General features: G+C 34.5%; 1 protein-coding gene across 9 annotated transcripts in view; it reads left to right on the top strand.

Moving 5' to 3' along the window:
• The window catches only part of LOC145247326 (uncharacterized), a 489,868-nt gene that overhangs the window by 42,753 nt on the left and 422,284 nt on the right, over positions 1 to 24,831 (top strand). For 6 of the 9 annotated variants that reach the window (XM_080108980.1, XM_080108979.1, XM_080108974.1 and 3 more), the window contains exon 1: positions 14,952 to 17,689. The exons of 2 other annotated variants lie outside the window; for them this stretch is intronic. In XM_080108980.1, the coding sequence (XP_079965106.1) occupies positions 17,658 to 17,689 (32 nt within the window). In that variant the 5' untranslated portion in view covers positions 14,952 to 17,657. Of the gene's footprint in view, positions 1 to 14,951; positions 17,690 to 24,831 lie in introns of those variants that run through there. One more of the 9 variants, XM_080108973.1, reaches the window with a different exon arrangement.

Genomic DNA, 24,831 nt, shown 5'->3' with positions numbered 1-24,831 from the left:
TTCTTCCTAAAAATCGAACCTTTTGCTCGGTATGATAGCAAATTGTTTTTTTCGCTGTAAAAAAAAACCAAAAACTACTTGATGAGATTAACTGAGATTTTTTTTTTCAAAGATCTTCAGTCCACAACGGATACGTACAATATAACCTTTTTTCGATATTTTCATTTTTTAATGTTTTGATTAAACTGTACAAGTACCTAAAGATCAAACTGCTTAAAAATTAAAACGTTTTCTTTAATGATTATTCTAAAAAAAGTTTTTTAGTAAAAATAGTCAGAAAAAAAAAGTCAAAATTGAAGCCAAATTTTTAAAAAGGCTAATGCAATTTTTGAAAGTCAAAACTGCTTCAATAAAAAGGCCAGATTGTCGAAACTTGGCCTTGAAATGTCCAATCTGGCAATCCTGGAAAGCACTTTTAAATGAATAACTAGTATTATCAGCTTATTATCTATGTTTGATTGGATCGAGGTTAGCAGCTAAAAAGCGGAATCAGAAGTACGTTGGATGAAAAAAAGCTTATTTTAAAACTCGCTAAAAGACTAATAATACTGTAATCTTTTTTTTTTTTTTTTGCACAACAAATATTTTTACTCTTAAAAAATGTTATTATACAAAGATCAAAAATAATTTTATGACATAAAATAAACTTCGAACATTCTTTTCACAAAAATAACTTCCAATGGAATCTAATGAATTTAAAGGCAAAAACTTAGGTTATAAATAAAACAACATTGTAAAAAAAAACATATATATATATATATATATATATTCTTGGGAAGGCTGAGTGTTAGAGGATCGAAGCAATTGTGATGAGGAACCGGTTCCACTGGGTAAGTCATGTTGTTCAGATGGAAGATGTGAGGCTGTCTCAGCAATTGTTTTACGGCGAGCTTAAGACTGGGAAACGTCCTCAACATCGACCGAAGAGGCGCTTCAAGGATTTCATAAAAGACAATCTTAAAATTTTCAAGATTCCTGTTCAGAACTGGGAGACCCTAGCAAAATTCCGGCCCGAATGGAGGAGGCTAATCAAGTAGGGATCTGAAATTTTTGCGAAGGAAAGAATCGATCATTCTGAACTTAAGAGAAACCTTCTGAAAGGCAATGTGTCAGTTTTGCCCATTGAATTGAACAGTTGGAAATGTAAGACTTGTAATTGTGTGCTCCTCTCAAAAGCGGTTTTAATTCATGCAGATTGCATATGTATTATTATAGAATCAGTCCTCTTTGATTATTATATATTATGAGGAATAATTTGCCAAGTGGACTTAGTCGCAAAAAACATTTTTTTTAAATAATAATGATAATGTCGTTCATCAAATTCCACCAATATGACAGCAGCTGATATTTGGGCTTGATGATTAATGCCCCGGAAAAGTCACTTCTGATTAACATTTAGTTTTAGAATATGCAAACAAAGAAATGATTTGAGACAATTTTAAATGGTATCTAAACTGAATTCATTAATGGTATCGTAAACGGAATTCATTAATAAGAAAAAATTAAAATAAAATGGTGAGGTATACTCGGGATTGAACAGAGGATCATTGGTGCTGCAGTCGAATGTTTTACCGTTAAGCTATATCTTCAGATTATAATAAATCTATTTTTTAAGGAGAAATGATTTGCTGAAATTTTATTATCTCCCTTGACTGGTGGAACGTAAAATATTCCCCTGTAAAAATTATTCTTTTTTATCTATAAGAGAGAAAAGCTATTTTTAAGACTTTTTGGATTTTCAATACTTATTGGATAAATGTCTGTACAAGACATATCTAAGAACACTGCCAGACATATAAATTAGATTTGTGTGAATTTTACAAAAGACAAGTCCAGCCGTTTCGGAACCTATGAGGAAGGAACTCACTCACACACACACACACACACACACACACACACACAAAGTGATTTTTTATATAATAGTTGAGATAAATGCAACTGGTAAAAACTTGAAAGTTGAAATTTATATACATTCAAATGTAAATTAGAATTTTATTTCAAAACAATTATTAAAATGTAAATATGTAGATTAAGACCTTACGTTGAATCTCCCCAGAGAGATTCTACGTTGAGGTGTGTGTGTGTGTGGGGGGGGAGATTATGTGTGACCAGAATACCCCACAAATCTTGGCGAAAAAATAAGACCCCTCCCTCCTAAAAATAAAATTATTTTAGAATTTAATGTATATCAATTTAATGTAAAATTATCTGTTTCCAAAATATTTTTATGGGCAGGTGACTAGATTTTTGCTGCTTTTTTTTTTTTTTTTTTTTTTTTTTTTGGAAATCTTGTGAAGTAGACCCTTATGCCATACCTTGTCAAAGGCCTTTGATATGTCAAGAGCTAAGCCTAAATAAGTAGTAAGGACGTAAAACCACACCTGATCACATAAAAAAGTAGACCCCCCCCCCCCAACTTATGAAAACACACACAATTTATCTTCCATGGCAAAAGAAGGCACGCGTAAAGAATATGCTACATTTTTTATATAGGATTTTAAAGTTAAATTCAAGTATTACGATATATTTTGTTTATGAAATTACATAATAGTTTAAAGACGCCCTCCCCTCCCCATGTTAAGAATGGGTTTCTAAATAAAATCGTTTTTATTTTAGCATGGTCCATATTCTGCATAATTACCCAAAATAAAACTAATTTACTGCCCTAAAATACTTGTATTGTCCGGAAATGGCGACTCATTTTACATTAAATCTGTATGTGAAACTGATCCCCGACTCTAGAATAATTTTTTTAGTAGTTTTTTTTAGGGTGTTCGCATGTAATCGCCTACAAAGAGTAGAATCTCGTTTTTCTGGTTAGGGGAGAGGAGCATTTAGGAGATTGTATGAATCTACAGTATCAACCAATGCTTTCAATATTTAAAATTCAGATGGGGAAAAAATTATAAACAAGCGAAAAAGGTGAAATAATCCAACGGTCCATATTGGCTACATCCTATTTCAGTCGCTTGAATTACAGTTTGGCATTTACTTATAGTAATTTAGGTGCTTGTTAAGATAAAGTCGACAGATTCATTTTTTTTTTTTTTTAAACATACGAGTCACCACTTATCAAGGCCCGGAGACCACTCGAGGATAAGGTTTAATGGGTATACATTAGTCACTGTGATTATGGTGTAGTAAACATAAGTAGTGGGAATTTTGTGAATTGGATTACTTAGGGGGACGGTTCATCAAGAACTTGTTTACATTGGACTTGAACACTGTCAGATTGTAGTCAGCTGGAAAGCAGGCAAACGGAAGAGAGTTCCACACGCATGCAGTTTTAAGAAAGAACCTTTGTTCATGGAATCTACGTTTAGGTTTAGGCACAGATAAAGAGTGTGGGAAATTATTGATAGTGTTTTTGGCTAGATGAGTGTTTTTCGTGAAAGTTTGGCAATGGGGGGACCATGGATTGAAGTTTGGATGAGCACTTGCCATGAAAATAATGATAAAGCAGAGACAAGCTCGCGACGTCTCTTCTATGGGAAAGAGGTTGCAGGGAAGGGAAAAGGGCATCCCCTACTAAGCTACAAAGTCTATTTTGAACTCTGTCAGAACAGGATAAGCTGCTTCTAGCAGCTCCTGCCCGGATGTGGCAACAGTACTCCATCGTTGGCCGAATCTGGCTTTTATATAAGTAGAGAATTGCATCAGGAGTGAGATAACTACTTGAGTGGTAGAAGGGTCCCACCATTTTTCTAGGGAGTTTGGCAATGGATTTGATATACGTGTTCCATTTCAGATCGGGAGTAAAGGTCAAGCCCAGAAGCTTATCAAAACATGAAGCCTTCCCAAGACGAGAGCCATTCATTTCAAACAATTTTTTTTAAATGTCATTCTAAGAAAAAACAATAGTACATACTTAATTGTCATGTCGAAAATAGTAGTATATCCCAAAATTACGAAAATTCATCAAGTAGAATAACTGATATTGTTTTTTTTTTAGTAAAAAAATAATTTATCGCTATAGATGACAATTATTACACACCATCAACAAGTAATGTAAAATATTAATTCCGAGTTATGTCCTTTATTTAGTCTACTTTATGTCTAAGAAAAATTGCATTTTTCTTAATTTTCCACAAAAATTACTTTTAACTATAGATAACTTTCTACTTGATGAATTTTCGTAATTTTTAGATGTATTACTATTTTCGACATGACAAGTAAGTACTTAATGCTGTTTTGCTGAAAACGACATATTAAAAAGAATCGATCTGTCAACTCTAGATTTAGTATTAGGTTGGTGCAAAAATATTGTTTTTTTGACATTCAACTTTTTTGGATCATAACTCCTTTCATAATAAATTTTATTAATCGAAATAAGAACCATTAGAATTTACACATTTTTGCCAACGAGAAAGAATTTTATTTATCCCATTAGCATAGAAATCCAGAGTTCTGGAAGCAGTGAAGTCATTGAAGGCCGATTCGGTACCATCTCGGCTTTTAAAGCATTTTTCGGACAAGAAGTTGTCGAGATGTTTGAAAAAGTGATAATCAGTAGGCGAGAGGTCCGATGAATATGGCGGATGAGACAATCTTGTAGCTCAATTTGTTCAGTTTCTGGAAGGTCAGTTGAGCAACATGCAGGCGAGGATTGTCATGAAAAAGAATTGATCTCTTCATATTGACCAATCTCAAACACATACGTTGGAGCTTCTGGTGCATTTTGTCGGCAGTACTTCTCCGCTGTAATCATTTCACCCAGATTCAAGAAGCTGTGATGGATGAGACTGGCCACAGATCACCAAACAGTCACCATAACCTTTTTTTTTGGTGCAATTTTGGCTTCGGGAAGTGTTGTGGAGCTTCTCCGACATCCAAACACTGTGTCGAACGTTGTCAGTTGTCATAGAGGATCCACTTCTCATCACACGTCATAATCTGCTAAAGAAATGGATAATTTTTATTGCGCAGAAGAAGCATAGAAGACACCTCAAAATGACGATTTTTTTTTATTATCATTCAATTCATGCGACACCTATTTATCCAACCTTTTTGACTTTCCTATTTGCTTTAAATGGCAAACGACTGTTGAGTAGTCGACCTCGAGTTCAACAGCAACTTCTCGTGTGGTTTTGCAAGTTTCAGCTTCAATTCAAGCTTTCAAATGTTTGTTATCAACTTCAGTCAACTGGCCGCGACCGTCTTCATCTTCGAGGCTCTCGTCACCATTGCGAAATTTCTTGAACCACCATTGTGCCACACATTCGTTAGTGGTTCCTGGGTCAAACTCATCATTCATATCACGGCCTGTCTCAGTAGCTTTTCGGCGTAGTTTAAACTGGAACAAGAAAATCGTGCGGATTTGAATTTTGTCCATGCTGTTGAAAAGCCTGCAAAAAAATGAACGAAGAGATTGAAAATGGTAACGAATAACACAATTCTATAGAGCGAAAAATGCTCTTTAAAATGATATATAACATGGCTATATATATCAATGAATTAATTCAGAAATCATATATAAAAGTCACATATGTGAGAAAACGATATTGTTTTAGCACCAACCTAATGGAAGAAATAAGAGTAAAAAAAAAAAAAAAAAAATATGACGTTATAGCAAGTTTCATTGTACATGTGAAACGTCAAAATGGAAACAGGGAAAAAAGTAAAGGCTAACTTCATAATATCTTTATAAACAAGTTGAGCAGGTTGGTAAAATAGTGATCAGCTAATGAATTTCTAGATTAGGACAAGCAACCGTTTTTTTTGTTTTTTTTAATACAAAAGCTTTTTTTATATCGGGTTCTTGTGGCTTTTAACTTTTAAATTTAGATGAACATTTCTTGGCTCAAACAAAAATTTATTGATCGAAATAAGCACCATCAGAATTAACACACTTTTACCCAAAGTGTATTTATTTGGGTAACGTAAAAATCTTGTGTTCTTTTTTTTTTTTTTTTCTTTTTATTACATTTTCACCCCAAACAAGGCACATTGCCACGTTGGTGTAGGGGGCTACTATCAGGGGCAGCAACTACTGGGGAACTATGTTGGGATTTGGGCAGCAAGATGTCGGTTCACATAACACTTGAACTTCTGCATGTCAGTACAGTTAGGGAAGCAGGGACCTGGAATGGAATTCCAGAGTCTAGCGGTTCTGGGGAAGAAACTATTGGAGTAAAAAGATCTTTTACATCTAGGAATCTCTACTTTGTGGGGGTGGGATTTAGCTGCCTGTCGGGTTTGTCGAGGGTGTCTACGTCGTGGGGGCACAAGTGTCTGCAGTTCGTCAGAGCATTCACCATTAAAATACTTGCAGAACAGGCAGAGGGATGCAACGTTTCGTCGATGGGACAGAGGCTGAAGCTTAGATGCCAGTTCAGGGCCTATCAGATTGGCGACTCTCTTTTGAACCTTGTCTAGGAGCGAGAGACTAGCAGCAGATGCACCAGCCCAAATTTGGCAACAATACTCCATACATGGGCGAATGGTGGCTTTATAGAGGTACAGGATATTTTCAGGTGTCAGTAGTTTTCTAGCACGGTAGAGAGAGTCTACCTTTTTCGCAGCGGCTCTGGCAATGTTTTCAATATAATTGTTCCAACTCATGTTTCCTGTGAACGTTAGGCCAAGCAGTTTGAAAGATGTACTCTCAGACAGGGAGTCACTGGCCATTGCTATTGGTGGCAGAGAAGGTTCTGATGGCGATGAAGTCGCTGAAGGCGTTTTTGATATCGCTTAGGTTTTTTAAGCATTTCTTAGCAGACAGTTGTCGAGATAGTTAAAAAAGTGGTAGTCGGTAAGTGAGATGTCTGGAGAGTATGGCGGATGTGGCAGAATTTCGTAACCCAAATCGTTCAACTTCTGCAGGGTCGGTTTAGCAACATGCGGTTGGGAAGTAGGAATTTCTTCTACACAGGTAAAAGATTTAGAAAACATGAATATTTGTAAGCCAGAAACTCTGAGGAAGATGACTGTGTAGATTTGTAAGGCTAAAAATTAAAACATGAACCAATAGCTATTACATTACGCATGCATATTCGTAATGCTATCATTCAACCTTCCCTGGCAAATTTAATTTTTTTAATTTTCACAATTTTGTACCGATTTTCCCTGGCTAAAACCCAAATATAAAGTTTTGCATTAGCTTGAATACCTATATATTAAGATTCATGCTTGTAGACCAAAAACTGAAAGAGGAGTTTGGTAGGCATCATTTTTTTATACAAAAGTATATATAGTATACATAAATATATATAGAAAAAAGTTTGTGTTAACTATAAGCTTTATACGCAAATATTATGCAGGCATAAATCATGTAGAATATCTGCATGAATATAATTACACGTAATAGTTAACTAAAAATGATCATCCCATAAGAAAACCGAAAAATCTAATAGGGAATTAATTAAAATGAAGTTTTAAAAGAATATACAAATTAGCTAGATCTTTTTTTTTTTCTTTTTTACTCATGTTCACCCCTTACAAAGCATATCGCCATTTGGACGTAAGGGGCTACTATTTAGGACCATGTCTAGGAAAGATTAACAAGATATTTGTTTATCTTACATTTAAACTTCTGCATATCAGTACAGCCAGGGAAGCAGACAGCAGGAAGAGAATTTCGAAGTCTGGTTGTTTGAGGGAAGAAACTATTAGAATAGAAAGCTTTCTGGCATTTAGGGACATCAACAGTGAAGGGGTGAGATTTTGTTGCTTAGCGAGTTTGTTGGGGATATGTATGTCGAGGGGGTACAAGTGAAACGAGTTCATCAGAACACATTCCATTAAAATATTTGTAAAACAGGCACAGTGATGCAACATTGCGACGATGAGACAGGGACTAGAGGTTAGTTGATAAAGTGGGACCAATTAGATTGGTAACTCTTTTTTGGACTTTATCTAAGAGGGAGAGACTAGTGGTAGATGCACCAGCCCAAATATGGCAACAATACTTCATGCATGGGCGAATGGTGGCCTTGTAGAGGTACAGGATACTCTCAGGCGTGAGTAGTCTTCTAGCTCGATAGAGGGAACCCACCTACTTTGCAGCAGCCTTTGCAATCTCCTCTATGTATTTGTTCCAGTTCATATTGCCTGCAAATGTTAGGCCGAGGCGTTTGAAGGTAGAATTCTCAGGTAGGGTGCTATTTGTCAAGGATATAGGGGGTTGGAGAAGCGTCTTGTAATTGTTAAAGGAGAGCAGCTTAGTTTTACTAGCATTAAATGTTACCATCCATTTTGCAGATGTCCTGATTCAATTCACCATTGCAGAAAATATTGCATCTTTTGCATGCTCCGAGCTGGTATATGATCCCCAGGATAATCCTTTCTGATTGGGGCAGGTCAAGAAGTCAAGTCTGGTTAGATTTGAGATTAATCATATCGCAAGAAAGTTCAAAAGTTCAATAAAGCTCATGACAGAAGAATATGCCGTGATCAATTTTATTTATTGCGGACTATTATCCTCATATTTTCTTAGTTGTTTCACGACGTTTCGGCCAACTATTCCTCTGGCCTTCATCAGGTGGTAACCGTGACGGATAGGAACTCTGAATCTCCTAATTGCATTCACTACAATTACTGCCTTCCGTAGTTGTTTTCTCGCCACGTTTTGGTCAAGTAAGCCTCTGGCCGGCTTTGGGTAGGATTGAAACCGCTATCTTCAGACAATTCTCACCTGGAACCGTAGAGATTCAACGTCTCTATCAACAGCGCCACAGGCCCTGAAGGGCGATCAAGGTTGAACGTTTTGGTCTTATAAATCCATGTTTATTTATTATCTGATCTTCCATGGTCGGGTCCATGCCGAATGGTATATATTATTTAATTGGAAATCATTATAGTCGGCAATAAATAAAATTAATAAATAATACTCATCTCAATAATGATATCCAATTAAATGATATATGCCGTGATCAGTTATTCATTCTTACAAAGTTCCTAAACAGGTAAAATAATTCAAGATCCCATTTAAGAATCAATTTCAAAGTAGAACTAAATTTGGCGTGTAAATTCGCACCTGGGCAAATGAAAACCAAACTCCGACCAACCTTTGCTAGAACGTCCGGAAGTGCTTCCAGCAATGCAAATTTCAACAGTCCATGAGCATCAATAATATGTATGCGATTGGTACAATCCTTTATTATTGAACACATCTTTATGAATTATGGAATATGTATTTTAGGCAATGGGGTGAGTAATGTGGGGACATTATTTTTTATTTGTAAACTTTATCAGGTGCCGCCAAAACTTTATCACACCTGTCAATGCTAATGCTATATTTATTATTTATACCCGACCTGGGATGGGTATTCTACTAGTTCTGCATAAAATTAAGTCAGTTGATTATTTTAAAGCATTAATAACCCTTCAGATCAATGGTAATAATTGCCTTTATCTCCTTACGTATTAAATTAAGAAAAATAATGATCCGTACTTTTTGTTTTCAATTGCTTTTAATTAAAAGATTACTTAATTAAAAACTGGAGAATAAATTCAAATATCGCCTGCAGCTTTGAAACATGTCTCTATCTCTCTTTTCTTTCTTTTCTTTTTACATAGAACGCGCTTCCATAAATACAATACTTCAAAATCAAATTAAAAAAACATTTTTTTATTCGAAATACGTGTGATAATTAAAAAAAGAAAAAAAATGTTAACTATAATTTACAAAAAGCAATCCAGTAGCTTCTTATTATTCAAGCCATTCAATTTTTTAATTTGCTTTAGTATCTGAGTTGTTACATATCAGTGGCCAGTAATCGGAATTGGCGCTCTTTTATCTCACTCGGTGTCGTGTGTTTTGATATTTATATATAAGCTAAGTGGACAACTATAGTCAAGGGCGACCCTAAGGCTCCCTACCTACCACTATCCCAAAGCATCCATGTATAGATGAAGTGTGGAGAGTGATAAGCAAGCAAGATAACAAGCAATATCATAAATTTTAGTATTATACTGGCAGGAAGACTCAGCGTTGCTCGGGATTAAATGATGAGGAACACTACTATATCCTTTTGTTAGTATGTTTATGACACCATATTACTATTTTCCATTGCTCTCTCTCTCTGCTTCACCCTCTAATAAAGTCTGTGGTGGAATGAGGACAAAAAAATGAATGGTAACATTCAATACTGCTAAGACTAAGCTTCTTTCCTTTCATAATTACAAGGAACCTTGTAGACCACTAATAGCCATGGCTAATGATACATTACCTGAAAATACTTTGTTTAAACGTCTCAGCTTAACGTTCACAGGGAACATAGGTTGGAACAGATACACTGAGGGCATTGCCAAAGCTGCTGCAAAGAAGGTGGGCTCTCTCTACCATGCTAGAAAGTTACTTACACCTGAGAGTATCCTGTACCTGTACAAGGCCACCATTCGCCCATGTATGGAGTATTGTTGTCATGCTGGTGCATCTGCTACTAGTCTCTCTCGCTCCTTGACAGGGTTCAAAAGAGAGTTGCCAAACTAATAGGTCCCGAACTGTCAGCTGGGCTTCAACCTGTGTTCCATCGATGAAATGTTGCATCCCTCTGCCTGTTTTACAAATATTTTAATGCTAGGTGCGCCGACGAACTGCAAGCCTTTGAACGTCTTCAACGTAAATACCTTCAACAAACCAGACAAGCAGCAAAATTTCACCCCTACACAGTAGAGATCCCCAAATGCCAGAAAGCCTTCTACTTTAATAGTTTCTTCCCTAGGACTGCTAAAGTTTGGAATTCCTTTCCAGGTTCCAGCTTTCCTAATTGTACTGACATGCAGAAGTTCAAGTGTAATGTAAACATTTTGCTGCTCAACTCCCTACAAATTATGTGCCAGATAGTAGCCCCCTACATCACAGTGTCACTGTGCCTTGTTTGGGGTGAAAATGCAATAATTTATTTTATTTTTTATTTTTTTTTTAAAGTGGGCAAATGCTGAAATTTTGGTATAATCTCTGAATAAATGTCTTCTACTTATGGTTTGAATTTAATTAAAATGTTTTCTCGTTTTAAGAGGATTCTGCAGGCAAAGCTGGCACACAGAGATTTGGGACCACTTCTATTGCCTTCTTCTTCTTTCTTTTCCTTCTTTCTTTTTTTTTGTTTTTTTTTTTATTTTGTTTATATAGGATGTAGATTTCATCAAATAAGGATATATTTGAAGTTTTGAGGAGAGAATTAGCCCCTTTCCTTAGGAGGGCACTTAGAGATTGGCAACCATTACTGAAGATGATCACTGGCAGTTAATATTGTATTGAAGTGCTTACTGGTGTTTATTGGTGGACCTTGGCTGTTTGCATAACTGTCACAGACAATTCCCGCCAGACATATGTATAGATTTAAGGAACTAAAAGAAGTTTAAAAAAAAAAAAAAAAAAAAAAAAAAAAAAAACACTTCAAGGTCAAAAATAAGTGTTGTATCGATAGATTCTAACCTAAAAACAGCAATTCTTCCCCCTTTGTCATAACCATTGCTCATTTAATCGTTTTAAATAAATTAATTTCGTATAACTCACTAAAAACACTTTACTCCTTTTCGTGTTACTAATTTTTCGTTCCAAGTTTTATATTAATTCTCGTCTATCTTGGAAATATGCCAACATGTTGGCTAATTTAAAAACTGTTTATCTTTCCTGTTTCATGCGTAATACTAAATTGATTTTAATGCCAAAAACATTCAGCATGTCGTATTCTTGGTAACGTTTGAAAGTCGAGGTCCGAGAAGAAATGCGAGAAAAATTCAATGTAGACATTAAAAATGGTTTCATGTTGTTTTTATTAAATATTATTAATTTATACTAGCAGGACCTGTGGAAATTCCATAGGGGACTCATTCATATGTAATATATTGATGTTGGCATTCTGTGGATGTTCAGTGTAAATGGAGATGCCCTGATATTATTGTACCTATTTACAATGCCTCCCCACGGGACAGAGTTAGACACCAGGGTCGTTTTTTAGATTGGAGAAAATGTACAAAAATAAAAATTGTCTCAGTCGTTAAGGATTTCTCCTCCACTGAAAGAGAACGAGAAATGGAAGTGCCGCATCTGAAGAACAGTCTTGGCAAAAAAGACCAATTGTAGTAGCTCTTTTGTTAAAACTGCAAAAATGTATTTCAAATGGAAATGATTCCTCATTTGAAATAACATTAAAACCGTTTTGAATGCTTAGCAAAAAATTTTCTCGCGTTCTCTAACCGCGACTTTTAAACATTACTCATAATATGAAAAAAAAAAAAAAAAAACATTAAAAAAAAAAAAAAAAAATTTGCGCGGTGATATATTGTCTCTCAACTGAAATTGGTCCTTAAACTATATCCGATGGCGGGGCCCCAGCTTGCGGGCATGGGGAGTAGGGAGCCACCTCTTAATTGCCATTCTCCCATGTCCACGCTGACCCGAAGTGATAGTATCTGTTAGGGTCTCAACTATGGACTAAATAGAAACCAACTTGAATATATATATATATATATATATATATATATATATTAAAAAAATTTTCTTCAAAATCACTTGATTCGAAATTAATTAACCTGAAAAGGGTTGATATGCCGTAAATCAAAAACAATCAATCAATCCAACGATATTACATGTGTCGGGGAAAACGAAACATTTACCCGTCTTTCCGATGGAAGTACACGGGTCGGGAAACTAAGTGATTACCCGCGAATTGTACGACAGTTCATCTTGTAGGAGGAACTAAACTGTTCAGAAACCCAAACTGTATTGAACGAAATATCCGAACACTCCATTTTTTTTTTCTCTCAAAATCTTAAGAAGCAGAAGTAATGATAAGGCCGCTTCTGGGGTTGGCAGGTACTCGTTTTACGAGCGATTACAAACGACTGACTTCGCTAGTTTTTTTTTAACCCTTTATTTCTTTCTCTCCTTTCATTACCTACCCGAATAGTAGACTTAGGAGTTCTTTTTTAGGTTAGTGTCACGACCTTCGTAATATATGTCATTAAGGCCCGTGAGCTGAAAAATGACGTCATTGCTGAGGTCCTAGCAAACAAGATCTATCGAATAGTCACAGTCGGTAATGAATAATAAAAAAAAAAAAAATTACAAAAGTCATTAGAAAACTTAAAAATTGCATTAAAAAAAAAGAGAAAAATTAGAAACCTGATAATTTGTGCTGAAACTTATTCAATATATATATATATATATATATATATATATATATATATATATATATATATATATATATATATATATTTATTATTTTAAAAACAGTAATCTACGTACACGCGTGTTTCGAGTTCACTAACTTTCATCAGCGTGCGTAGCTCGACTGTTTTTAGGGATCGAACTCCAGACTGTGTTTACCACAGTCCGGCGCCTTAACAACATATATAATTGTTGAATTTTTAAAAAAAATTTTATCAGCGATTAATTTCTTTCTTTTTTTTTCACGATTAATCGTGCATAAAAATTGGCAAGGGCACGGTAGTCGCGTGGTAAAACACTAGACTACTTATCGAGCCGTTGTAGGTTCGATCCTTGTCAATAAAGTCTATCTATATTGGCGATGAGTAAACTCCGAAACATGCATGTATATAGATTACTTACTTTTATGCAAGTAGTAATTATTAATCAATAAATAATATATATATATATATATATATATGTGTGTGTGTATGTATGTCTGCATTGTATATGTAGGTTGTATATACATCTATATGTGTGCGCACACGCGTGTATACCAATGACCGTCTTCAGTGTCATGTCTGCTTGAGGGTGCAAATCGCTGGCAGGACTAAAAAGTCATCTTCGGGCACATGGACTTTCAATAAATAAATATATATATTACAGAGGGCCGCAGTAGTGCCTCTTCTCCGAATACACTTTTTTGTTGTTTTTGTTTGGTTTATGAGCGCATGCGTAACCCTAAATGTTGTATTTCTGCTGTTTACGGACAGTGCTATTTTTTTTAGGTAGGATTTCCAAGTTAAATTCAATTTTTATAGTACCTTTTATTTTATTATTAAATTGTGAGCTGAAAATACAAGATAGTTAACAAAGATCCCTCTCCATGTTAAGAATGGCTTTCTCAATAATAACGTTATTGTTTCAGCAGTCCGTAAACTGGTTTACATAACAGTGTTCAATAAAAAAAAGAGCAATCTATACTTTTCAGGTAAACATTTTACATGGTCATTAAAAAACCATGAAAGTGTTTCGGTCTATCAATTATAAGGTGGCATCAATCTGATGAGGCCATTGGTTATTTATAACTGACTAACCGAGACATTTTCATGATTTTGTAGTGACTATGTAAATTTTTTTATCTGAATATAAATAAAAGTGTGTGTGTATGTATGTATGTATATATATATATATATATATATATATATATATATATAATTAGTAATTTAAATTTTATGATGTGAAATAGTTAAATTTCAAATCTAGAATTTTTATTATATGCAAGACATTTCAATAAGTATATTTCGAAACCTATAGGTTTTCGATGTCTACCCATCTGCTCAGAGGAGAAAATATTAGCAAATATTATAAATGGTTTTTACCTAATTTGCTAAATTCAATAAACATAGAAAGTCATAATTAAAAGTTTTTAAATCATAGAGTAAGGGAAATTATATATTGGTTCAAAATGAAAAGGATATTGAATTTCATATCCAAATTGTATGGTACATTATTCTGAAGTGTCTAAAACTACTTTTAATAATTTTCCCCACTCTTCATCTGTGCCTAAATCCAAACGTAGATTCCATGAGCAGAGCTTCTTTCTCAGAAGTGCACGACTGTGGAACTCTCTTCCATTTGCCTGTTTCCCACCTGACTACAACTTGGATGTCTTCAAGTCCAACATAAACAAATTCCTGACAAACTGCCCCCTTAAGTAAGACACTATCTAATCTCCAATACTAATGATTACTACAATACTACCTCATTGATTACTGTACACGCAAGCACCCTTATCCCTGAGCGGCCTCCGTGCCTTGATAAGTAAAACATATATATATATATATATATATATATATATATATATATAATGTAGGAATCGCTTTCAAATCGATATTTTTAAGACTTTAAAATCATTTTCAAATTGGCTGCGTAAAAGTTTTAAAACAACTTGCGAATTGGCAGTTTAAAGGCTCCAAAATCACTTTCGGAGCAACAACTTCACAGTCCATGATACACAAACTGCCCGACAATCGTTTACGTTGCAGATTTCGACAATCGAAAGTGGCATTGAAGCGTCTAACTAGAGGAATACACAGGTATAATTATTAATGTGTACAGGCAAGAAAGTCTAATATCCAAGTCTATTTGTGTTCCTAAAGAAAAACATTCTCCAGGGCATTATCACCTTCTTTTGGAGAGGAGGATGAGTTTATTGTTCGAGGCGTCCGCGTTAGTGAACTGTAAAGGAGTAGCGGTATTTTTTGTTCCCGTCCGAAGTGTCACTTTTGTTGACTTCCTCCCTGCTCTTACCCAGCACATATTAAAACTGACCTTATGCCTAACTTCATACTCTAGTGGATAGACAAGTACTTTTCAGGGAAGGGGACCTCTCGATCAAAGAAAAGCTAGTGTTTATTGAGACGGGACTAGCTTAAATCTCTAAGTCACTGTTTTCTGGTTTGTTCTGAACTGAAAACAAGCAGATCAATCTCTAAATGGAAGTGAGATCTAAGTGGTAGAAAAAAGTGGGTGGGGTTTGGAGAATGGGTGGTGTTCTTTCCAGATAAATACAATTTGGGGAAGGCCGAGGACAAAAAAAATGAAAGTGAGAAGTGGACATCTCGGAGGATTTCTATTATCAGGGTCACGTGACTTTGAAATATTTACTTGTAGAAATCTAAAATAAGCATTTGCAAGAAATTAGGCACAATGCAATTCAAATATGTGGGCGAAATTGAGTGTCGTTGGTCATTTTTGGTCACAATTACTAAAAAATATCTATCCTACTGTTAACTAGAATCATTTTAGTCACCACAATACCACATTTACACCAGAGACCGTCCTATTTAAGATACCCCTCCTACACCTACACTATTGGAGACTTTGGTCCCAGAGCTAAACTAGCCTAAGTTTACTATTCTATAAAATACTCCACTCCACCCCCCCCCCGCTAAAAAAAAAAATTACTTATGCACAATACGGGCAGTGTTGAAATAATAACGTTATTTAGAAACCCATTTTTAACATGGGGAGGGTAAGGGCATTAACTATTCTGTAATTTCACTTAACGAAATAACAAGATATTATGCTTCTGAATTTTTTAGAGTGGGATTGATAATTCATTTAATTTGGATATTCAGACTACTGTTCTCATCTTAAATGTTATTTGCACAGCTTAAGTGTTAGTTTCATATATTAAGTGTTAGTTTCATATATTAAGTGTTAGTTTCATATATTAAGTGTTAGTTTCATATCTTGAGTGTTAGTTTCATATCTTGAGTATTAGTTTCATATATTAAGTGTTATTTGTATAACGTTTCGACCGATGTAACCTCTGATTTTCTTCAGATGTATCTTGTACTTCGGGAATCTGCCGAATTCCGGAATATGCACGGAATTTCGAACGCTTCAATCATCAGTGCAAGCGATACTCAGAATACAATTGTCTACAAGGACCAGTGGAACGGATAAAGCAATTCTGTTTTAATTGACACTTTTTTGGAGGATGAAGGTTCAACCCTCAGTGCGAGCGGTACGTGGAATACAATTGTGAATTAATTACTTAAGGACTTCTATCCGGTTATGGCTTACGAAACGAAAGCATGCTGCTACCCTCGTGGATTAAATAAGAAATCTCGTGCAGATTCCCGAATTCGACAGAAATATTCCCGAGTTCAACAAGATTCACCTGAAGAAGGTTGGATGTTACATCGCCCGAAACGTTGTGAAAATAACACTCAAGATGGGAAAAGCGGTCTAAACAATTCAAATAATTCGCATTGTTAACTATTCTGTACTTTCACGTAAGAATTTGATAAACAAAAGATAGCCGTAGAAATTGGATTTAACTTGAAAATGCTATCTTACTTAATAGCACGGTCCGTATTCTTCGTACGTACCAATAAATAAATAAATGCCGAAAAGAGTGACTCGAAACAAGATAAATACGTAACGTAATAAACAAATAAACAAAAAAGAGAGAAAGTGCGTTAAGTAGCGAATAGGAAACGAGGGCGGGTCGGTGCGCGCCAGCAGACTTTCCTTCGCTTTAATCTTGCTTGTTACTCTCTGTCGCTCTCTCCCTCTCTTTTTATAATATATAAGTATATACGAATTCTATTAGTTACCCTAAAGGCTGGTTTTCTCAAGGATTTATTGCTACCAATAATCATGTTTTGAAGCTGCTTTCGTCTCAATACACACCTAAAACAACAAAATTAAAAAGTGCTACAACGAAACATGTTTGCCCCATAGAGACCCCTTTTACTTGGTCGTTCGTACTTAGAAGTGAAGTAGAAAAAAAAAAAGGTGGGGTGAGAGACAAGCCTCCCAGACAATGTTTAGTCTGAAGTCATATAAAAGAGGGAACCCTGGAAACCCCAAAAGTGAGAAGGATGATGCACTCCCATAATACTGACGAGCGATTTACTCGATAGCTCTACACAGTTATTTACAATTGCGCTTACTACTACGGGCGCTGTGACGTGTTTTTGCTAATTTCTTTGTGATGATGATGATTACAAATTAAACGCATCTAAAGAAAAAAAAAAAAGTAATCATGTTGAAGTGGGTAAAAAACAACCTTGAAACGTAAGTAAAATTCTTTATTTCTATTTGAATTTAAAATATTTCAAGTATCAATTCACATTTTCTTTTTATAAAATTAAAATAAATGAATCTTTGAGTTAAAAAAAATTTTTTTTAAACTTGTTGAAACAAATAATTATTTATTTAAATTTTTAATTTATGACAATGTTGTATATTTATATAGGTGCTTATGCACGGTAGCACAAACGCATAAGTTATGCACTTATGTTACCGTGCTATTTTAAAAAAATAATAAAGTTAAATTCAAGTTTTACGATATCTTTATTAAATTGGTAGGTGAAAGTACAGAATAATTACAAAACACCCTCCCCCTCTCCATGTTAAGAATGGCTTTCTAAATAATAACGTTATTATTTCAGTACAGTAACATAAGTATCTTTATATGTATTTTGAATGTTGTACTTATGCGGACCAACCATGCTGAAATAATAACGTTGTTATTTAGAAACCCAATCTTATAGGGAGAGCTTTTAGTAAATATTCTATACTTTCACCTAACAATTTAATAAAAAGATACTTATAAATATTGAATTGAAAATACTATTTGAAAAAAGCACAGTACAGTCCGTATTTTGCATAAGTAATTCAATTTTCTCTCTCTCTCTCTCTCTCTATCCTTAATTAAAAAAAAGTAAACAAAAATGTTTTATTATTGAAAACGAAAACGTTGTTCGTATTTATTAATATTTTATATCTTTTTTTTTTATGTGTTCAATGTGTTTGTTCTCTTCTTGTGCTATTGAATATTACGAAGCAGTTCCGAAAACTCGTGGAGTTTTAATTTCATGAATTTGTATCAAGTTTCCGTTGTTCACGTAATATCCAGCAACAAATTGAAATTTTCAAACTAAACATTTCAAGCATTTAAAACCTTTAAAAAAAAAAAAAACTTTCTGAAGGCGATGAACAAAACCGAATGTGAGGCATGATAACTTTTAAACTTCATAGACTTTTTTGTTTGTAAATTTATAAAATTCTTGCAAGTTCAACAATTAAAACATGCGAGAAAAAATTAAATGGAAAAAAAAAACAAAAAAAACTTTAGCGGACTTGAACGAGAATCACCCCCCCCCACACCCTCATAATGTTTATAGTATGTTTTAGTTTGTAGTATAGTTTTCGATGTTGGGTTGTTTATTCCGAAAGCCGTTCTTAAACACGGATAGAATGAAGATGTTTATACTACTACACTTGGTTAGGTCGTAAAAAAAAAAAAAAAAAAAAAAATGGTGCTAATGCACTTACTGATCGATCCGCGCTATTTTTTAAATCGTATTTCTAGGTTTAATTAAAGTTTTTTTTTTTTTTTTTTTTTTTTTTTTTTTTTCAATTGTAAGATTAAAGTACAGAATAGGTACAAAACATCCTCCCCTCCCCATGTTAAGAATGGCTTTTTTAAATAACCTTATTATTTCAGCACGGATCACTCTCTGCATGAGTACCAAAAATATGAACTTCAGAATACCGATTAAAATTATGTGTCTGTGGTGGTAGGGGGTGAATCTCGTTCAGGTCCGCCAAAACGTTTTGCAAAAGTCAGGTGCTTCTGCAGAATTTGGACTGAATCAAACCGACGTTTGCCGAAGTTAACTATGCTTAGGTTACGGTTATTAAAAATAAAATAAGTGCAAAACAAGCGGTTCGTTTTGCATTAAATATCATGCTTGTCATTTTACTTTTTCTTTAAGAAAAAGAGGTGACTGTTGTAGAGTTTCCAACAGGAAAAAAGGGTGGAAAAACAAACTGGTCAACAAATAACTGTTACCAAAGGCAAGAAAGTCTACTTTTCTGCCTATTTCTGTTTTAACTCATTTACAAAACGTGTTATCGATGACAACTCAAAAATCGAAAATTATAAAAATATACAGATTGGTTGGAAATTAAATTTTCGACCGCTTAGTGACAGTTGTTGGTTGGATTTTTGTTTCACTTTTGAATTCTGTTATCGAAGTTTCACATCGAGTAAAGTCTGGCACCATCTTGAATACGTCAAGTCTACAAGGCTCCATAATCTTAGATATGTAAATAAAAGCTTTTTAAAATACGTTTTTAAGACAAATAAAATGTAACCAGGTAAATAAGTAACTTTTCTTGCCTTTGGTAACAGTAATTTATTAGTTTTTTTGTTTTAGTTTTTTTAAATTTTATTTTTTATTTTTATTTTTTTAAATTTTTTTTTACCACCTTTTATTTCTGTTGAAAATTCTACAGTCACCAAATTTATCATATGTTAGGTATTTTAGGTGAAAGGTCTGGCACGGAATAGTTAAATGCCCTTGGTCTCCTTTCGGTTTTCTAAATAATAACGTTATTTAGAAACTCGTTGCCGAGGATTGTTTCCCCTTCGAGCACCAAAGTGAATAGTCTGGGCAATTTCTGAAATGATCTTTTCCCTGTTGACTGTGGTATGTTAATAGTCTTGTGCAGTTCTAGGAGGTCCACTCAGAGGGGAGTTTATTGCTAATCGTCTGAGGCGTTCGTACCGCTCTTCAATCTCGCTTTCCGACCCTTGTGTCACATCTTCTTACCGTAGGAGAGATATAAAAACCTTAACATGAAGAGGGAGGGATTCTGTTCATACACTGGTGTTTTATTTTACCGTTGACTAAATATTAGGTTGGTGCAAAAATAATATCGTTTTTTGACGTTCAACTTCACGCAAAAATAAACATTATTTTTGCACCAACCTAATATTAATATTTTTGTTGCATTCAAATGTCCCATTTTTCGATTTACCCTGACTTAAAGATTTAGTTTTGGGCGTAAGAGGTACTTCCAGTAATCGTTATCTTTCGAGCATCATTGCAAATGATTTTGCGTTTTCACAACAGCCGCTTACCATTGATTATCCGCTGACCACGGCTGTTGATTGTCTCTAGAGGTTTGGGCGGTAATAAACTCCTCACACCCTTCTTTCCAGTGGAGGTTGGTTAAGTGCTCTCCCTCTTCTATCTTTCCGTCTTTCTTGACCTAGGGTCAAATGACACGTCACATATTTTTTTGTAGCATGATCCAAGGCTGATGTCATTTTTTTTCTGCTGTCCTTTTTGCTATAGAAAACGATATAAAAAGATTTAGTTTTAGCGTAACCCAGACTTGCAGTAATCTCTACCTTTCAAGCATTATTACAATCTTTTTGCATTATCACAGCAGCCGCTTATCATTGGTTATCCGATGGTTTTTCAAGCGAGTGCAGTTTGAGATTTCTCAGTTTCAGTTCCCTCGTGCTTACACAGTTCAGTGTTTCTGGTTTATTTCTATCGCAACGCCGTGTAGCTGATTAGCATTCCTATCATTACCATTAAGGTATTTTATAATATAAACAAACAAAATGACCGTGACATTTATTAGGTGGGTTTCTACTAGTATTTTAATTTTTGAGCGATTATCAAAACTGCCCAATTGACCGTTAAATGTCAGCCACATTTTATTTTTCTCAACACTATATTTCAAAGTAAATTGATGCTTTAAAATAAGTTAAAATACATCTTGCCTTTGGTAACATTCATTTGTATATTTGTTTTATGACCATTTTTTTTTCTTTTTTTCATTTCGTTGTCTATTCTGTCAAATGCCCTATTATTATATAATCTATATATTATCACGCTTGTCGCTTCTTCGACCGTTATTATTGTAATCGTAAACATACAAATGTAATATTCCAAATGGCACCAGCCGTTATTATACCGATTTTTCTTATGAAAATGGAATATTCGGAAATGCCCAATAAACAATTGTTTCAAATGGACAAGTTATCGCCAGCCAATGTCAAGTCTGTGCAGATCACAATCCTAATAATTTATCCATCGTCTGGTGGGGGGGGGGAGGCAGATCACAATATTTATCGCCAGCCAGTGTATGGCGGGTGCAGATCAGAATACTCAGTTATTTATCGAAAGCCAATATCTGTTGGGGTGCTAGTGCACTTACTAATCCGCGCTATTTTTTTTAAATCGTATTTCCTTTTTACAATTTTAATTAAAGTTTTATGTTTTTTATTCAATTGTAAGGTTAAAGTATAGAATAGGTACAAAACACCCTCCCCATGTTAAGAATGGCTTTTTAAATAATAACGTTATTTCAGCACGGATCAATAAGTGCACTGGGTACAGATTACAATACTCACGTTATTTATCGCCAGCGAGTGTATGGTAGGTACAGATCACAATATTCATAAGTTATTTATCCCCAGCTAGTTGTTATTTTTATTATTATTATTATTAAACTAGATGGCATTAAAATATTGGTCTTTAACTCTGTACGGATCAAAATAAATCTATTATTTCCGAACTAAAACTTGAGTTAGGGTTACAAAATAATCAGTTTTGTTCGTATTGTAATAAGTACCAAAATCTTTTTTACTTTATTGCATGATATGTGAAAGATTTTTGTCGCCAATAAGTTAAAAACTAATTTAAAAGTTAGTACTTATGCAGAGAAGTTACTGTGCTGAAATATTAATGTTATTGAGAAATGTATTCTTAACATGAGGAGGAGAGGATGTTTTTTGTACTTTCACCTAACAATTTAGTAAAAAAAATTTTAAACTTGAATTAACTTAAAAATACTATATAAAAAAATAATAAAATGGCACGGTACCTTCTCTGTATAAGCACCTAAAAGTTTAACTTGAAAAGTTCATTAGCTTTCATGATTAGACTAGCTAAATTTAACGGCCATTTCCCGGGTAGATACATCTTGCTGGGTGGGTGGGTGGGGGGGAGGTCTTAGAAAAATTAATTCAAAATATAGTGTTTACAGATTTTTTTCCTTAGTTATTTTCAATGGACTCTTTAAAATTTTGTTTTATCTAATTCTATTAATAATAGTTAAATGCGTATTGGTTAAAGTTACGCATAGACGAGAAACACGCACAGACACACGGTATATATACGTATTAAATTAGACATTTAAAAACTCTTTTGTCCCGTTACCAGATTCTCGAAATAAGATGAAACTAAATATAGAGTGAGGGGTGTGTGTGTGTGAGTGATATAAGTTTCTGTTTAAAATTCCTGCAGTTTGTATACGAGTATCTTGATTATTTTCGAAAATATCTTTGTTTAAATTATTATTTATTTTTTTTAGTAATATTGTTTATGCAATAATTTGCAGCCAGGAAAAAAAAAAAAAAAAAAAAAAAAAAATGTCCAAATCTTGTGTACCGTGTGACCTCTTTACTAACCATCATTTTTTTGTGGAGAATTTGGTCATCTTTCTTTTGATGCTAAAACTCTTAGAAATCGCAGGACGCAGACATGCTTGCGCAACTAATTTTCTCTGGTATAAATTAAGCGTTCTTTGCAGACAATAATAAATTAATGTGGGTGTGCTTGCTACTGTGCTATATATATTATATTATATTATAATAGAACCCTGAGATATGATGGATGGCCCTAGGATACTTTTCTTTTTTTTCTTTTTTTTTTTTCAGTTGCGATGTTTTTGCCGGTCCTGTTTACGGTATTTACCCCCCGACTTACGGTGTTATGTCATTTGATTATATACACGTGTATTATATATTGTACTGTATTTTGTTAGTATTTTTTAATGTCGTATCCCGGGGTTCTACTGTATATAAACTAGCGGAGGGAGAGCACCCGGCGTTGCCCGATCGTAAAATACGCTTAAATATATTTTAATTTACGCAGATTTTGTATTTATTATTATAGTCAATTATTGACCTATTTCATATTGTATACAATTATTTCAAAAGTAAAAAATTATTTGAGTATCATCAGCTAATCAAAACCAAGCCGATAACAAAACATAGTTCCAGGATTGAAACTATGTCTACAAGTTAAACAAAGACTGCAGTGTATTTTGTACTCAATATGGTTGGACTGTAGAAAAAATGTGGATTTTATTAAATACAAGCTGGTTTCCATGACAGCAATGTTTTTGATAGACAAGATGCAAGCAAGGCCGGTCGGGCGCCCGGGCCGGGCGGTCCATAGTTTTATACTAATTTAATTATTATTCGACTCTATCTGAGCAAGTGCTTGCTTGAGCGATGATTGTAAGTTGATGATTGATCGAAGTTTATTAGTGTGTGTGTGTGTGTGTGTGTGTGTGTGTGTGTGTGTGTGGGTGAATTTATTTTTAATTTCTTTTTCGGGATTGACGTTGTGTAGGCGCGGACTGTGGGCTTGAAATGCCGAGTTCGAGTTCAGTCGTGATCGTGATTATGTTATCACTTTCAGTGCGGATTAAATAGTAGGGTGGACTTTACTCTCAAGCCATATGCTTTGCTTATTGCTTGTGTAACTAGTCGCTATTTTTCTCACGAAAGGCGAGTTAAACACATCGTCTATTTTTTAATGTGAAGAAAACTCGAGCCCTCTCCACTCCAAAGATATCCTCTGGATTGAAGCAAAATAAAATTTTTCCTTAGTCTAGGAGGATTTCTCCTTCATTGACTGAAAAACAGACCCTACTCACGTTCAAAATTTCTAAATAGCACCGTCGCCGGTCTTTCGTTGCTTATCCAAACAATTGTTTGAAGTCGACTCTAACAGTGCCGGCTCAGGTGCAGTTGAGGAGTTTGGCAACTTTTTTTTAAGTGACCTCCATGTAGAACCGTGACCATATTACGGTAACCACGGTAGAACCCCTTAAATGGAGTATTCAGTGTCTCTTGAAACTATTAAGCTTTTACACGGTTTCAGAAGAGTGATAGAGTAGGGGTTTGCATTAAAAAAAAAAAAAAAAAAAAAAAAACGCACGACAATAAACGCTTCACAAAATCAACGAAACATAATGACAGTCTGTTTTTGTTGTGCGGAAACTTTGCAAAGAATGCAACAAACTGTAAACTTTGTACACAATGAACCCTGCAACAATGTTACAATTGTCCAATGACCAAAAAAAGGACGTTGACACTCGCTTAATTGGGAGGCCAGTTACTCTACACGCATCGTAACGATCAAAGTGTAGTACATGCGTGTACTAATATATATATATATATATATATATATATATATATATATATATAAATAAATAAATTAGTGTATCATTCTGTGTAGTTTGTGGGAGAGAACTCCAGCAAAGTGCCCGATTATAAACAAAAATCAATCTAAACGCGTAGTGTGTGTTACAAAAGATCAGAACAACATCGGTACTGT

The sequence above is a fragment of the Euprymna scolopes genome, chromosome 25 (genome assembly GCF_053919585.1).
Source record: "Euprymna scolopes isolate OS-2025 chromosome 25, ASM5391958v1, whole genome shotgun sequence".
Classification (NCBI taxonomy): Eukaryota; Metazoa; Mollusca; class Cephalopoda; order Sepiida; family Sepiolidae; genus Euprymna; species Euprymna scolopes.
This window is presented reverse-complemented; position numbering and strand designations above follow the sequence as displayed.